At 41.0% G+C, this 12153-nt stretch overlaps 1 protein-coding gene across 3 annotated transcripts in view; it reads right to left on the bottom strand.

Moving 5' to 3' along the window:
• Positions 1-7171: 7171 nt before the first annotated feature.
• Positions 7172-12153, bottom strand: part of arhgef40 (Rho guanine nucleotide exchange factor (GEF) 40) — a 45463-nt gene continuing 40481 nt past the window's right edge. For 2 of the 3 annotated variants that reach the window (XM_054747430.2, XM_070548953.1), the window contains exons 25-27: positions 9743-9852; positions 7552-7589; positions 7172-7389 (exon numbers count right to left, since the gene is read on the bottom strand). In XM_054747430.2, coding sequence (XP_054603405.2) covers positions 7563-7589; positions 9743-9852 — 137 coding nt within the window. In that variant the 3' untranslated portion in view covers positions 7172-7389; positions 7552-7562. Of the gene's footprint in view, positions 7390-7551; positions 7590-9742; positions 9853-9915; positions 10002-12153 lie in introns of those variants that run through there. The other variant, XM_070548954.1, reaches the window with a different exon arrangement.

The raw sequence follows: 12153 nt of genomic DNA on the forward strand, positions 1-12153 counted from the left end.
CACACACTCTGACCCCCCCCCCCCACCACCACCATGCCTGCGTCGGTGTGTTCCTGGATCTCCTCTCAACGCTCAACCAGCTGCCTATAGCTCAGTTTGTCTGTGTGAGATGACCAACATCCCTCTTTTTCCCCTTTCGGTATTTCATACACGTGTGTGTGTGTGTGTGTGTGTGTGTGTGTGTGTGTGTGTGTGTGTGTGTGTGTGTGTGTGTGTGTGTGTGTGATCTATAGTTCTCCTCCTCTCCTCTCTCTCCCTCCCTCACCCTAACCCTTCTTAATATGATGTAAAAAGCTAATCGCATGCAAATGTCTGTTGTCCCGGTAACCGGGCCTGAAAAATCCCTTTGATGTTTCCCCCGACTCATTCTCTTCACGTTCTCTTTGTTCGCCACAGTCTCGCTGCTTTGTCAACATCCCCCCGCTCGCTCTCTCCTTCATCCATTCTGCGGCTCTCGTGGTTCTCAACATTCGAAAAAAGAGAAAAAAAGTTCTAACTCTACTTTGTGTCTTCCTCTTTCTATAAGCACCCCCCCCCCTCTTTTATTTCCCCCCCCCTTCATGCTCCTGCTCTCCCCTTGACTGTGCCTCTCTGCCTGTCTGCCCCTTCGCCCTCGCTCATTTCCCATCATTCCCACCTACTGTCTCCTGTCCTTCTCCTCTGTCGCTCCCTTTCTCTCTCCCTCTGTTATGCCCCTTCCTGTCCCCCCCCCCCCCCCCCTTATCTCCCATTCCCCTCCCTGTGCCCCTCACATGCACAGATGGACTCTGAAAGTCCCCCCCCCCCCCCCCCCCCCCAAAGAAGGAGAACTTGATCCCTGGAACTATTTGATATGGCGCTGCACTGTAGTTATCTAATCATTCAGCTTTTTGTGGGGCGGCAGCAGCACAGCTGGCTCCCACGGAGGAGACCACACACTCATTACGGCGAGTCTGGGGATACAAGGTTACAGGCCTCATGTTAGGCCCGTTACACCCCCCCCCCCCCCCCAACCCTCCCCCACTAACTCCCTCATCTCTGTGACATTTGGAATCCACTCTTTAATTCGACACAGAAACAAACAAAAGTACAATTATCAAGTAAGCGCAGCATGCATTGCCAACATTCTTGGAATTGTAAACATCTGGAGGAGTGGGTCGTACAAAAAAAGAGCATTTCTGCAATCACCAGAGAATCTGCATATGACAATTCAAACAGCTGTAAAAGTGAAAGATGGTGTTCATTACATTGCTTCCAATAATAATGCGATGTACCAAACAGCTAAAGGCTACGAAGTGTGCAGACTTCTTCAAGCCAACAAATTACTTATTGATTCAGAAACTGCTCAAAAGCCATTTGCAACTTCTGAATTTGGATGCAGATATGCTATTCCAGAAGCTTCATTACTGTACCCTAAAAAATAAGCATGTTTTTCCAGTTACATTGGTGATACCATGCTTGTGTAAGTGCTGCCATAAAATAGGAACTACAACACAGTGGTGAAGCATCTTGGGGCGTTAGGCTGAATTTAAAACTGCTCCATGGATCCTGTGCATCTTTTTCTGGGTGTTTCATATTCAGAGTATGTAAATAGAGCTCTGCAGTGTAACACTTCTATTAATAGGTCCAAATCTAGCAGAGTACAGGAGGAAGTGGGAGTTATTTTTATCTGGCGTTCCGCTTGTTGGGAGATTTTTAAAGGAAATGGTTTGACATAAAATTAAACTGAGAAGATGCCAGACCCATGACTTGGCTTGCAGCCTAGCATAGGAACCAGAATCGAAGAGAAACTAACGGCACAATAAGTGCACTTAGTTGACCGAATACCAAAACTGTGGCCACATTTATAGCTAGCTAACTAGCTCCTTAGTTTTTTTTAACCTTCCCAGTCATAATTAATGGCCTTTTCCACCAGCACCTACTCAGAGCGGCTCGACTTTACTATACATGGTTCCAGTGGTTTTCTATTCCAGTTCTTTACAGTAGCTAAAAATAAATTGTTACATAATACTATAATGCATTGTGGGAGGTAGCCCTAGTCAAACTAGCGTGAATTTTTCAAGGGTGTTTATGTATCTGAGCCGCCCCGCTTGTTACAAAGCTGTAGCTTAGTCTCCTAAAGACGCTCACACAGCAAGGCAGGTGTTTGGGGAGGTGCAAATCAGACTCTAGATATTCAGATGAGATGTCACAAAGAACATTTGTTACTCTTTTTCCAAACATGGGTATGGTCCTCAACAGTATGACACAGCTGGAAAGGGGAACAGAGAAAGACGGACAAAGTATAGCGATGGCAGTATTTAGATGGACGAGCTGATTTTCCCAGTGTGGAGCAGATCAAGTGGTAAATGGCCTGTATTTGTGTAGTGCCTTCTTAGGTAAACAGCATCCAAACGTGGACAATTAAGGCTTTGACCAGTGGTGGGTGGTATGTAAAATGTAGTGACACAAATAACAACTGAAGTGTAAAAAAAACACTGTGTTTTTTCTAATTGCACATGTGGTTTGTTTGTCTGGCACTAGCAGCTAGCAGCACGTGCATGGTGACGTCAAGTGTAAAGTAGACCATTGCGAAATGGCTCTAGTGGATGGGTTTGATACAGTAGGGGGTGTTCCCTAGGGTTCAAAAAGTAGCTTAAGGAGGTCTGTACACCGCACAACCAAAACACAATGCAGCAATGGAGGACCCGGGTAGCAACAGTAAACGTTCTGCTCAGTCTGGCGTTTTTCTTTTCACATCTGGAAAGTGGAGACCAGAAAAAGGCTGAGGGCAGTGAGGCAAAACTCTCTGATGTACAGGGTAGTGTAGGTGACTCCACTCCCTAGCCTATCTGTGACTGACAATTTTCTGACATGTCATTTTTGAATTAGCATATAACTCTTGGAACCACATTAAAGTTGGTTCTAAAAACTCTGTTCTTGGCGAAAAAGGGAAAGCTTAGTCGAGCCATGCAGTGCGGGCGTAAGTGTATAAGAAAAGTTAGTTAGCTAGTGCTAGCGTGAAGCTGGACACGAGCAAGCTAAGAAAAATTTTGCATTTTCCCTTTTTTACCTTTATGTATTTTATACCTGATCATACTTCGGCATCCAGGCTGGGCACCAAAGTAAGGATTGCATTGAGCACACATGACTAATACTGCATTGAATCTTTGAACCCTTGAATTCCTGCCTTTTCTTACCTAATTATCATGACCCACTCCCCCCCTTCTAACAATCTTAAATACACACTGTTTATCATAACATCTCTAAAGATAAACTCATCAGATATTCCTGTCATGTGTGGTATGTTAAGACAGGTCTGTTCAGAAGCACTTCTGGACCATTTTGATGAATTTGACCCTTTTTTGAACCATTTATTGTTTTCATTTCCACTAGGATTGTGACGTCCATATTAGTTAGTTTGTGATCTTCTTTGGCAAAAGCCACATTTCTTGTCTCAAATCTAATCTTAGCTAACCATCTGCTCCCTCTCCAAATCTGCTATTTAGACACTAGCTTTACAAATTTTAATAAACAATTTTATATCCTAATACTGTGTAAAATATTAAAAGTAAACATAAAAATGACCCAATACAGAATAATAAAATGATAAAACACATTATTCAACATTTTGAGAACATAATACTGAGATGGATAATTATTCGTACAAACTGGTCTTTAAAAATCATCAGATGTAATCTGTTATTTTCTCCATAAACAAAAGTAATCAGAGTAGTATATTTTTCTCCATTTTATGGAGATGATCATACCAACTGGGAAAGTTTATGACAGTATTTCAGTGGGCTGCCGCTGTTGGTGACGGGTTTTACACAATATGCTTTCCTGGATTTGATGGGGAGCCCCAGGATCTCAATCTAGTGGGAATTCTGTACCTTTTCCAAAGATCTGCAAGAATGGTTTTCTCTTCAAACAGACACAAAGTTATTGCAGGTTTCTGGAACTCTTTTCAAATGTAGTTTTCCTGAGTGAAAAATGGAACTTCCTTGCTGAGACCTGACTCTACAGCAGCGAAAGACGACAAGACAATAGCAATCTCGGAAGGAGCCCAAACTGCAAACAAATACATGAAAATGGCTGACAAAGATCCAAGCTGAACCATGTTTAGAGGTCCCTGGCATTCCTAAATCCTTAACAATGCTGGTCACATCCCACCAGGACAATAGCTCTCAATGGGCAATCCCATGTTGTGGGACCAACTGCTGCTTACATTAACTACCATGTAGGAGCGGGGCAGTCTATACCAGGGACATGTGCAGCGATACACTCACGAATACCTAGGGTTTATGTTCAACCTCTGATCACTCTGGACATTCTGGTTTTTGGTACGTGGGAGAAAATGGAGTACACAAGGAAACCCACATAAACATTGGAAGAGCATGCTGACTGCAGCCTGGATTCAAACCAGCAACCATTACCATGCAGTTTTAATTAAAATGTAATACATTCTTGCATTCCCCAACTGTCACAGATCAATGAGATACTGACTTAAGAACATAATGTAACTTTGTACACATGTCAACATTGCACTAACACCAGTTTAATACCTTTGGCACATAGGATAGGGCAACAAGCAATGAAGATAGTGTTCCATATGGGTCTGTGTCAGTTATGTGACTAGCACACATCAAGTCCCATCTTGGATGGTGAGCAGAGGTAAGCAAGTTGAAGGAAATGGGAGGGGAATATTGTTTTAGGATTTAAAGTATTAAATGGCTAAAAAGAAGATGATGGAAAAATACCATATCCAGAGAAACTTAGCAAAGAAGCCAGGTATCAATATTTAGCTAAGATAACGGCTATCAACATTAATAATCTGTATGACCGCACTATCTGGTCTAAGGAACAAGTGCTTGCACCAATTAAGAACTACAAATCACTCTAAGCTAACAGGGGAAAAAATATTATTTGAAGCTTTTCTTTAATTTGTCGTGCTCTCTTCACCAACCGAGTTGGCCTTGATTACCCATAAAGCACTGGGCACTAGCCATCGTGGCATCAGCTGACAAAGACCGACAGTTTCAGTGAATTGGAGAACAATTGTAAGGCACCAACATGTAGCAGAAACACTTTAAAGATGACTAAACACCATTTTGCATTGAAATCCTGCAACTTAATGAAAACACAATTAGATTACATGGTAACACTTTCCAATAAGGGTCCCTTTATTAACATTACTTAGTGTATTATTAAGCATTAATAAACCATTAAATAAAGTGTTAACAACTGCTATTATGCATTACTAAACATATTATTTAATGCATTATTAAGCAGTTACCTAAAGTCTATCACTGAACGTTAGTTAATGCAGTACTAAGCTTGAAATAACACTTGCATTATTTAATTACGTTGCATCATGTGTGTTAATGACCATTTTAGTTAATGTGTGAATCAACCCTTAATAATTATGAAAATTATTATTTATTATGGTTGTGTGTCTGCAGCGAATAAGCAATAAGTAACAGTCAACTAATGCATCCACTTATTCTACCCTGCACTTTGGATGTTACTTGGATGGCAATTAATAATCAATTAAGTAATGTCTTACTACTGCTGTACTGTGTTTGTCATCAGGAAGCCCTTACCTGACCTTAGGTATGGTAAAAACATTGATCCCATTTGGAAACACTTTCTAAATGCTTCATAGATGCCTAAGCATTACTTAAGCATTACCTAACATAATTAATGATTACTGAATGAATTTTGGACCCTTATTGTAAAGTGTAAAAATGTATGCCTTTTGAAACACTTTCTAAATGCTTAATAGATGCCTAAGCATTTCTTAAGCATTACTTAACCATAATTGATGATTACTGAATGAATTTTGGACCTTTAGTGTTACGTGTAAACATGTATCTCTTAGGAAACACTTTCTAAATACCTAATAGACTCGTACGCATTATTTAAGCACTACCTAACCATAGTTAAACATTACCAAATGAATTTTTGACCCTTATTGTAAATTGTAAACATTTATCCATTTGTAAACACTTTCTAAATGCTTAATAGATGTCTTAGCATTACCTAAGCATTACTTAACTGTAATTAATCATTACTGAATGAATTTTGGACCTTTAGTGTTACGTGTAAACATGTATCTCTTAGGAAACACTTTCTTAATAGACTCATACACATTACTTAAGCACTACCTAACCGTAGTTAAACATTACCAAATGAATTTTTGACCCTTATTGTAAACTGTAAACATTTATCCATTTGTAAACACTTTCTAAATGCTTAATAGATGTCTTAGCGTTACCTAAGCATTACTTAACTGTAATTAATCATTACTGAATGAATTTTGGACCCTTAGGTTCAGTATTAGACTTTAGGTAACTGCTTAATAATGCATTAAATAAGATGTATAATAATGCTATGTAATGCATAAAAGCAGTTATTAACACTCTATTTAATGGTTTATTAATGCTTAATAATGCACTACGTAATGTTAATAAAGGGACCCTTATTGTTTAGTATTACCGATTACATAAACACTTGAATAGATATGAAACCGCAAATCCCTCCCCTTCCTCATTAGAGCCAAGCTTACTGTACGTGATCAGATGTAGCTTCGCCTTGTTTGGCGACTGTACCAGGCTCTAGACTGGGTGCAGTGTGTGTGTGTGTGTGTGTGTGTGTGTGTGTGTGTGTGTGTGTGTGTGTGTGTGTGTGTGTGTGTGTGTGATTGAATGAACAGAGCTCCACTGTCCTTTAACAATAAGAGTGACTGCATGCGTTTGGAGACTGTTGTGTGTGGTGTGTGTGTGTGTGTGTGTGTGTGTGTGTGTGTGTGTGTGTGTGTGTGTGTGTGTGTGTGTGTGTGTTCATGCTAACGCCACCCATTTACATAGACACAGTCCCACCTTGCGTGTGCCACACATTTTTTTGACGCAGATAATAAAAAGAAGGCCTACAGTTGTCCATTCAGCCCTCTGAGGATGATAAACTGCATAATTCATTCTAAATCTGCAATCCCATGCCGCGTTTGCACCCTGCATATTACTTCCTGTTTATTATCTGATTGTGAAGCATGTGATGCATGCAGACAGCCTGCCCAGAAAGTCGGTGGTTCAGACCAAGTGGTTTGGCCTAGCTGGACAGACAATGGCCACACTGTGTGGCTGAAGTGCCTTTAGTGTCGATGACTCTGCCAGATACCCAGGCTGGCAGATCCAAAATGGCGGAGTGCAGAGAGCCCCGCTGGGGCTTGTCATGGTCTAAACGGGGCAATTTTGATCCTGTTTGGATGCAGCTGCGTCTAATCCAGCAGCACGGGCGTTTGTGTTCCAGGAGATGAAGGGGAGAAGGGCGGAGAAGTTCCAGATAGAGTCAGAGGGTCCCTCTTTTGTCCAGTTTGCCTCCCTAAGAGCTGGATTAAAGACGTCTGAGGCTTGGAAAAGTCCAGAGTGCAGTCTGAGATTTTAGTAAAAGACAGAGAAAACAAATGTTTAACAACCAAGATTGTTTTTTTAAATCATAAAGACGAGTAGAAATGCTAAATGAGCAATGCAGAGACACGAAAAGAGCAGCAACACCACAGGAAACACACAATAAACATAAAAAAATCACTCTTACTGAGATGAAAGTCACACTGCTGTGGAGGGAGATGGACTCTGGGGAGGAAAAAGGAATAAAAAACTGTTGTTTTATATTTTACTCAATTAAACACACGTACACGCACGAGCGGTAATCCTCGACCTGTTGTTGGAGCTATCTGCGTGTTTGCCCTTATCTGCTCAGCCTGCGAGTGTCCGTCTGTCTGTCAATCTGCTCCCTGCACAGCTTGTTTGCCAATCTGTCATATTCTGTTTACTAGACAAAGAGATTGAGGGAACGTGTGTGTGTATGTGTGTGTGTGTGTGTGGGTGTGTGTGTGTGTGTGTGTGTGTGTGTGTGTGTGTGTGTGTGTGTGTGTGTGTGTATGTTTGTGTGTGTTTGTACACAAACACAAATAGTGAGGATGTGTTGGATGGCGGGCCGGCTTCGGATGTTTGCCGACAGCTAAAGATGAATGCCGAGCCTCACGAACACAAAACGTACTTTTACTGCTTTTCATATAAATCACTTCAGGGAAACTGCGTCAGCTCCATCAGAATGTCACCACTAATTAAACATGTGCTACATGCAATTGCATGACATTTTATGAGCTGCCATTTTTTACGGGTAAATAAAGAGTTTCAAGAAAATTCTTCTGGAACCAAGAAGTTTCCAGAACTAAAAGTGAGAAAACTCCAATTCTATCCAACCATCAGCCTGTTTGGGGAGCTGTTGCTCATACTAGAGGCCCAACAGAGAACCAACAGGGGAACAGACAACCATGCCTCTTACTCCAGATATGTTTTCTCCAAAAATGTAATGAGCCAGCCTCCACCATCTCCATCATTAGAACCCTTCGGTGTTTCCTAGCCAGCGTGGAGGTATGTTCCCCCCAGCCAACACATTCTCACACCCAAAGCATCAAAATATGACGCGTGTGACCAAGCCTCAATATATGACGATTCGGGATGCCCCAGCACATCAGGAGACGACGATCAGGGACACGCAGGGACACGTGGCTCCGCTGGCGTCAGTGTTTGATGGTCCGCGGTCACACGGACATTATTCGACTATTTAACCTTCCCCTCACCCCAATCCTAACCTTAAGGTCAGTAACTGTGACCTTAAGGTTAGGATTGGGATGAGGGGAAGGTTAAGTAGTTCACAAGTCGTTCTAATGTCCGTCTCACCACCGGCGTCGGATACCGACGCTCTGGGACGGTGCGTCATCAGTGTGTCCCTGATCATCGTCTCCTGACGCGCTAGGGCATCCCGAATCATCATATATTGAGGCTTGGTCACACGCGTCATATTTTGATGCTTTGGGTGTGAGAATGTGTTGCTCCAGTGTACCCTGCAAAGATCCAGGGCTTTTCTAATGCCAGAACATGACCTAAACACTTAGCTGGTTCCTCTTGTTGAGGAGGAGCCGTGGCTCTACTCTTAGTCTCTCACGGATCTCTAAGGCTGATCAAAGGAAACAAATTTTGTTTTTATGTTATAAAACTTTATGACTGTTAATCTGGCAGAAATAAGAAACTTCCAGTTAGGAGTGCTACAGTTAGCCAGCACCACCATGAATTCCAGCTGCAGAAACCACAGATTTAAACAAAAATACCATGTGATGTGTTATTTATGGTTTATGAAATATGTGTTGAATTTTGTTGTTTTAATTAGTTCCCGGTCATTATCCTCTTTGGTTTCAGTCTGATATTCTCATTTATGTTCAAATCATAACAGTTAGCAAAGATTTACCCATAGCAGGCATAATAAACACCACTTCTAACTCATTAGCAGTAGAAAACACCCTCATGCTTGTGGAAAACATGCATACTCCATGTGGGATTGAAACCTGCAACCTCCTCATTGTGAGGCTCCAGAGCAAGTAACTAGTGATCACTAATTAAAGCTAAACCTATTAGAAGTGTTTAATCAGGACAATATCCCATTAGGTTACATGGAGGAGGCGGGGTTTAAAACATATACTGCAGCCAGCCACTAGGGGTCCTTCTTCTTCCACGTGTCCTCCAGTATTAAACGGGTCCTGGCATTTCACTGAGCTCTGTTGGGGACTTTAATTTTAGAGACGTTTCCTTGAAATCTTTTAAAATAAGACACCTCTGCCTGTACAGGACTACAAATATAATTTCATAAAACCAACATGTTCCTAATAAAACAGCATCTTTGCCTTTGGTTGGGTAAGTGTGCTACGTTGGTAGTCTGAGCCCACCTGTGTGTAGCTTGTTGATCCAGAACTGGACCTTGGGTCCCTCCCAGATGCTGGGGATCCCCCCTCCTTCTGACTGCCCACAGAGGACGAGTCTGAGCAGCTACTGTTGACTGAAGGAGAAGCGGTTTGTGTGAAACTCCCTCTTGTACACACAAATATATTTATATCTGTTATTATTTTCTTTTTGCTCAAGGAAGTGGAGAAAAAAATTCTTCAGTTAGTCCTTGTGTTTCAGTTACGTGTCTCCAATTTTCTTCCACTGAGAAACACAAAGCAAGAGAGTGAGTGTTTTCCCCTCATCTTGTTCAGTCAGTTCCTAACACCAGTATCTGTCCCTGAGGATAATTCATGCCCTGAGATCTGTCCAACGAGACACCTGCTGAGCAGAATGTGCACTGCACCGGGGCATGAACAGGAATCCACTTTGGCTCTAGAGGCTTCAGAGGCTGAATGGAGGGTCTGGAATCTGAAGAATTGTTCTTCAGATGAGGTTTTTCATTCAAAAGGGTAAACCGTGGTGCTTACACTGTGTCCTTCAGTCTGCCTCTCATGATACCAAACATTTAAAAAGATAATCTGTCTGCTTTTGTATAATTTAAAACCAGTCTATTTAAGCCAGATGTTTATAACAGCTTTTCAGGATTGTTACTGAACCGACTGCTTTCTTTTTTGCTGCTAGAAAACCCAACAGGTGTTCTTTATAACATGTATGATAAATGACCCACACTTTTACAGTGCCTTTCAGAGTCAGAGGCCTATAAAGCCTTTTATCCATTCACACACTGATTGTGATACGTTGTGTAGCCACAGCTGACCTGGGGCACACTGACAGAGGCGATTAAAGAGTTAACAACAAACTGAGCCCAAAATAGATCAGACCAGGCTAGAAACAAGCTCTTAAACTGATTATGTATTAAAAAAATTTGTGTTCAGGACATGATGAGGCTTGCAAAAAGCCAAATTAACCCAAAATAAACAAACCTGAGTTTAGCCAAGCTAAGAGAAACAACTAAAGTTATTTAATCTAGCTGAGCAAAAGATATTTAAACTAGTTTAACACAACTATTCTGAACACAAATAGATTAAAATTGATTATAAATAAACACAGTATTGCTAAGCTAACAAACATAGCCTAAATTAAACTCAACTCAAGATAAAACTAAACTTAGTTAAGCTAAGATAAACATGCTAGCTGATCTCATTTAAGAAAAAAGTAACGAAACTAAAAAACAAACAAACAAGTATAGCAAGTATAAGCTATTTAAGCTAATTTCATGAAGCAATTCTGAAAACAAATGCGCTAACAAAATCAAGCTAATGCTAAGCTAAGCTAGCAAACACAGGACTGAATCAAATTTGACTTAAGTTAAAACTAGGTTCGGCCAAACTAAGTGTGGTTACCTAAGATTGACTTAAACAACTAAACAAAATAATTTAACCTAATCTCAACTCAACTGAAACCAAATCTAAATAAAAATCTAATCATTTCATCATTTATCTAGTTCTGACTAAACATTTAGTTTCTCCTAACTCATAACTAGATTTACCCTCAAGCACGCTTATAATGGAATTTATAGAATTAGGCTTGTTTTTGATTAATATTTATACTAAATAGTCAAAACCAAAAGAACAATCAAAAATTTGTAGAATGGTAGGATTGTGTAACGTTAGCAGGCCGTTGACCTGCTGACATTTCTGATCATTGCTGTAAATAACAGTAGATTGTGTCAACATGATGCAAATAAAACGTTGCATCATCACCATCTGGTTTGAAACAGGATTGAGAAATCAACTAAATGTGACAAAGCAGTTTAATCTGAGCAGGGCTGGATGAGTGTGGCAGCTTTCACAAGAGTTGAAAGCTGAAGCAAGCACCAAGTCTGCAATGGGATTTGATCCTTGCAGAAGAAAAATGTGTTTGCACCAAAGAGCCGTTATGTCTGCTCTGCGCGGGCATGTCAGCTCAGTAGGAGACACAGTAGCCCAAGGGTGATGCATAAACTAAACTAAACATTTACCACTTTATTACCTTGTCACAGGAGGAGATCCATAGTATATGTTCTGTTTCCTGTCTGTAATCTCAAGGCAGTGTCACTCTGAGCTCAGGAAGCAAAACTGAAACAATCCAACCTGGACTTCCTGAGGCCACAGACTGAGGATAAACATGACTGATAAGTGAAGAATCTGAGTTTAGTCCTCATTATTCTCCTCGTGTGTGGGTACATGTTTGGTTTCAGGAGGAAATCCACCTGTGGAAGTGTTCTGTTTCAAGTGAGAGGAGGTCAACCTGGTTTGCATTCAAAGAGCGGATGGCATACAATAATGTTTTAGCCTGCATGTGCTTGCACTGATGAAATTGCTCAGAAACCACCACAAGATTTGAATAATCTTTGGAGTTTGCAAAATTCAAG

Source organism: Nothobranchius furzeri, chromosome 2 (assembly GCF_043380555.1).
Source record: "Nothobranchius furzeri strain GRZ-AD chromosome 2, NfurGRZ-RIMD1, whole genome shotgun sequence".
Taxonomy (NCBI): Eukaryota; Metazoa; Chordata; class Actinopteri; order Cyprinodontiformes; family Nothobranchiidae; genus Nothobranchius; species Nothobranchius furzeri.